The sequence below is a fragment of the Anguilla anguilla genome, chromosome 16 (assembly GCF_013347855.1).
Source record: "Anguilla anguilla isolate fAngAng1 chromosome 16, fAngAng1.pri, whole genome shotgun sequence".
NCBI lineage: Eukaryota > Metazoa > Chordata > Actinopteri > Anguilliformes > Anguillidae > Anguilla > Anguilla anguilla.
This window is the reverse complement of record NC_049216.1, coordinates 10,155,304-10,159,698: the sequence shown is the minus strand read 5'-3', so window position 1 is coordinate 10,159,698 and position 4,395 is coordinate 10,155,304. Positions and strand designations below refer to the sequence as shown.

General features: G+C 48.4%; 1 protein-coding gene across 1 annotated transcript in view; it reads right to left on the bottom strand.

The window, feature by feature from the left end:
- Positions 1 to 2,444: 2,444 nt before the first annotated feature.
- The window catches only part of slc7a5 (solute carrier family 7 member 5), a 19,750-nt gene continuing 17,799 nt past the window's right edge, over positions 2,445 to 4,395 (bottom strand). The window contains exons 9-10 of the mRNA XM_035395346.1: positions 4,332 to 4,395; positions 2,445 to 4,043 (exon numbers count right to left, since the gene is read on the bottom strand). The exon at positions 4,332 to 4,395 is cut by the window's right edge and continues 114 nt beyond it. Coding sequence (XP_035251237.1) covers positions 3,991 to 4,043; positions 4,332 to 4,395 — 117 coding nt within the window. The 3' untranslated portion in view covers positions 2,445 to 3,990. The remainder of the gene's footprint in view (positions 4,044 to 4,331) is intronic.

Below are 4,395 nucleotides of genomic sequence, written 5' to 3'. Positions count from 1 at the left end.
AGTCCTACTACACACAAACACACTCAGAAACCACAAAGTAAGTTCTGCCTCTTTATTATTTTATTTTCAAAAAAAAGACAACAAGCAGAAGACAACAACTAGAATAGTTTCAAACGAAAATATGTATAAATTCAAACAAAAAGAAGGCCTACCCCTCCCAAGTCCTCCAAAAAACGAAACAGGAGAAGAAGAGTGAATTACAGGGAACACAAGCAGACACGCGAGCGTGACCGCACCTGAAGCCACGCCCTGCAGCCTGCTCAGCTGTGTGTGTTTGCGTTGGGCTGTGTGTACACGTGGACAAAGATGGTGTTTCAGCCCAACCGACCGACAGGTGTGTGCGGTGTTGGCTGTTTGTCAGTGATGTAGACCAGAAGCTTGTGTGTGTGTGTGTGTGTGTGTGTGTGCATGCCTGCGCATGTGTGTGTACACGTGTGTGTGTTTGTGTATGCGTTTGTGTATGTGCGTGTGTGTATGTGTGTGCGTGCAGGTGTGTGCGTGTTTGTGTATGTGTTTGTGTATATGCGTGTGTGTGTATGTGTGTGAATGCAGGTGTGTGTGTGCGTGTGTGTGTATGTGTGTGAATGCAGGTGTGTGTGTGCGGGTGTGTGTATGTGTGTGAATGCAGGTGTGTGTGTGCGTGTGTGTGTATGTGTGTGAATGCAGGTGTGTGTGTGCGTGTGTGTGTATGTGTGTGAATGCAGGTGTGTGTGTGCGTGTGTGTGTATGTGTGTGAATGCAGGTGTGTGTGTGCGTGTGTGTGTATGTGTGTGAATGCAGGTGTGTGTGTGCGTGTGTGTGTATGTGTGTGAATGCAGGTGTGTGTGTGCGTGTGTGTGTATGTGTGTGAATGCAGGTGTGTGTGTGCGTGTGTGTGCTCCAGAGGGGGAGTGAAAAGAGGAAGTGGTGGAGCTCATACGGATAGTTCTTCGCTTAACGGAAAGAGTAAGTGCACCGCCATCGCAAAGTTGGCAAAAACATGGCTGAACACTTCGTCCGGCCAGCTAATCTTGCCAGGAAACACGAGCCAGAAGCCTGGATCCTGCAACCTGGTACGGTGCTTTTCACTGGTTTTCTAGGGCAAGAATGCCCACAGGTAACCCAATCCACACTACTGATAGGAGACTATAGCTTTCGATTGGTGCCCAGCCAAAAGCTCCAACACAACCCTCTCTCCCCTCCCCCGTCCTTACCTGGACAGCATTACATTACAGACGGTAACCAGGAGACAGGTGGGCGTGGCCAGCAGGTGAGAATGGGCGGGAGGGGACAGAACAGCGCGCCCCGACCTGCCACGATTGAAGGCTTTTTGGCTCCGCCCCTGGAATCGTGGCCAATCGGGTGCGGTGACCCTTGCACGACAACTAAAGCCATCGAAGGAGACGACAAAAAACGTCACGGCGAAGGAGTGTTTGTCGCACAGCGCTTGGCCTAGCAGGAGCACACAAAGGAACACAACGGAGACACAACCGTGATCAGACCAACACAGACCTCGCTACTCTCTAAACACTCACAAATGAAATGGAGACCATCTACGTTTAAGAGCTGTAAATATAGGTCCTCAAAATAAATAAGTACCCCTCTACGACACTATATAAATTAGTTAACACAAGTGTTTGGAGTGTTAGTTATTCTCTCCTCTCTAGAAGCAGATACCATCGTCAGGAGCTCAAGGCTTCCCGAAACCCATAGTGGGTGGAGCCACGCCATACTGACTGAGATGAACCAAACAAGATGTGTTTCACCGACGACAGAAAACCCTTCCGGTTGGCTCAAAGGTGCCAGTGATTGACAGCTTGTTGTAGCTCCACCCACTATGAGGCCCCTCCCTCCTGCTGTCATGTCGGACACAGGAAACCGCTGGAGAGCAGCTTCGGGAGGGAGACTGCAGATCGACACGCCGCGAGGCGTCTTACAAGTAAAATAATACTAAAGCTCAAAAGCATTCCTACCCATGATCCCCTTCTCCCACCCTGAAGCTAATGTCCACCCTAGGGTTCCCCCCCGCATGCCTGTACCTCCCCTCTAATACGTTCCTACAGCCCTCTTTACCTATTCTCACCTTTCCCCATCCCTCTTCTGGCCCCGCTCATCGTCCAGGATGAATAATCTAGCCCATCCTACCTATGCCCCGCCCACCCACCCCACCCTATCCTACTCCAGCCCCGCCCTCTGCCAGTCATAGCGAGTGCTTAGCGACTTCAGGGCGATCGAATAAGTGTCACAGGCACAGTCAAGTCTCTGACCGTGAAAACACCCCCCCCCCAAGATACACTCACACACACACACACACATATAGACAAAAAAACAGGAGTCAGACGAACATAACAGGAACCCCCCCTCCCCAAACACACACACACACACACACACTCTCTACACACCACCAAGGCAGCTATAACTACTGAATTCCCCACTCCTAATCAAATACCCTCCATGCGTCCATATAAACTTAAATTTTAATGGAATTCAGTAAAAATCCTATATAAAAGGAAGCCTATCCTTCTGTCCTCTGTTAAAAATCTGTGAACAACTGTTAACAAGCCCACCATCTGTGTCACCATTTAAAAACCCTATTTCACAAAAAATAAACAAGGAATATGTCTGAGTGACTTCACTGAGGTATGTGATGTCGGATTGTCCAATCTGTATGACCGACCATTACAGCACATTACTGGACAGTAGTAGCACAAAGTCATCAACTTCTTCATAAACACCAGGAAGTCGTCACACAAACAAGAAAAGGAACAAGAAAAATCCAATTTCATCCTATTTTACATTTATACTTATACTTATACTTATATTTATACTCTGTCATCTTTCAGAATTCAGTCGAAAGAGAATGCCAAAAAAGCGAAGGTACTGACAACATAAGAAATTTAGCTGTTAAAAAAAGCTGTATCTAGCTATAAAAACAAACTCGACAAAATAGAAAGTCGCAAAATTTCGAAAAAACTGACCCCTGAAACTAGGAGTTCTATATGTACAGACAAGGCACAGAGAGCAAGTCGATACCATAGAAGAACTGGGTCACAGATCAGGGGATGAGCTGGATGTGTCAATACGGGCAAACCTCACTGACTCACCAGAGGTCAAAGGAACACTTCCTGTTTACATTCCTGGTGTCTCTGGAGTCCTGTCAGATTTAGCCAGTATCTCGCTAAGCTGAATGGAAACACCCCTGCCTCCCTACCTCAGTGGGTACAGGGGTAACCGTAATACCACCCCCATGTTGATTTTTAGGAATTATTTTACCCCCCTCGAATGAACAGAAGCAGAGAGAAAGGACAACCTGACACAGTTAACCGTGATGGGAGAACCAGCAAACCAAACAAACAAACAAACACACAAACAAACAAACAAAAAGCTAATTAAAAACTCAACAACAGTTCATTGGCCTAGAAAACGGAACCAAGAAACGGGAGTGGTCAAATGAGGTGAGGCACCCCCAACCTGCTTTAAGATGAGGAGCCCCCCCGAAGACTACCTGACACCCCCCACCCCCAAGTCCGGTGCTGGTCACATAGATTAGGTGAGGCAGAACTGGAAGAGGCATTTGAATGGGGAAAGATACAGCCCCGAGGGAATATTCTAGAAGAGTCCATCTCAGTACAATGAAGCTCTGGCCCCGTTAGAGGATTATACCCACAGTAAAGATGTGCTGGATGAAAACTGGTCTCAAACTCCTGGTAAAATAAATTAAAAATTTTAAATAAAAAAGCAAAAATTATCACAATACTGTGTATCTACAATTGTCCTCTTTAAACCCCCCCCCCCCCCCCACCATCACACTCAGTTCCACATAAGAGCTATATCAGGGAGGAGGAGCTCCAGGGTCCACTCTCTCTCCCTCAGGACAGGGTGGGTTAGGGTGGGGTTCGGGGCGGGGCACGGCAAAGAGGAGAGGGGAGGGGTTGTTCAGTTTCAGCTGCAGGTTTGGGGGTTTGGGGTCCTGGTCAGTGTGAGTCCTTGTGCGCAGGTGGTGCCGCCCCCTCAGGACTGCGGCACCACTTCCAACATCTTCTGGCACAGGCTCGTCGAGGAGACTGAGGAGAGAGAGAGAGACAGTTACCGACTCTCCTACACACACACCCTTATCTGTACACACACCTTTACTTTCATCAAGTCTCCTTTCAGCTTTCAGCTAACTGGAACTAGTCTAGTTGCCCCTCGTTGCACTTTTTTCCAGAACCTTCCCAACACTCCCCACACACCGGTAACTCTGACAGGTAATCTCACAAAGGCTTTGTGTAACATTCGTACTACCCCCTTAAGACTGCAGCTCACACCCCACCCCGCGCCAAGCCTCGGCGGGCGTGGCAAAAAACACTCACAGATGGCCTGCAGGAGCCACTTGGGTTTGCTCTGCCACCAGACGCCAATGAAGTAGACGGGCAC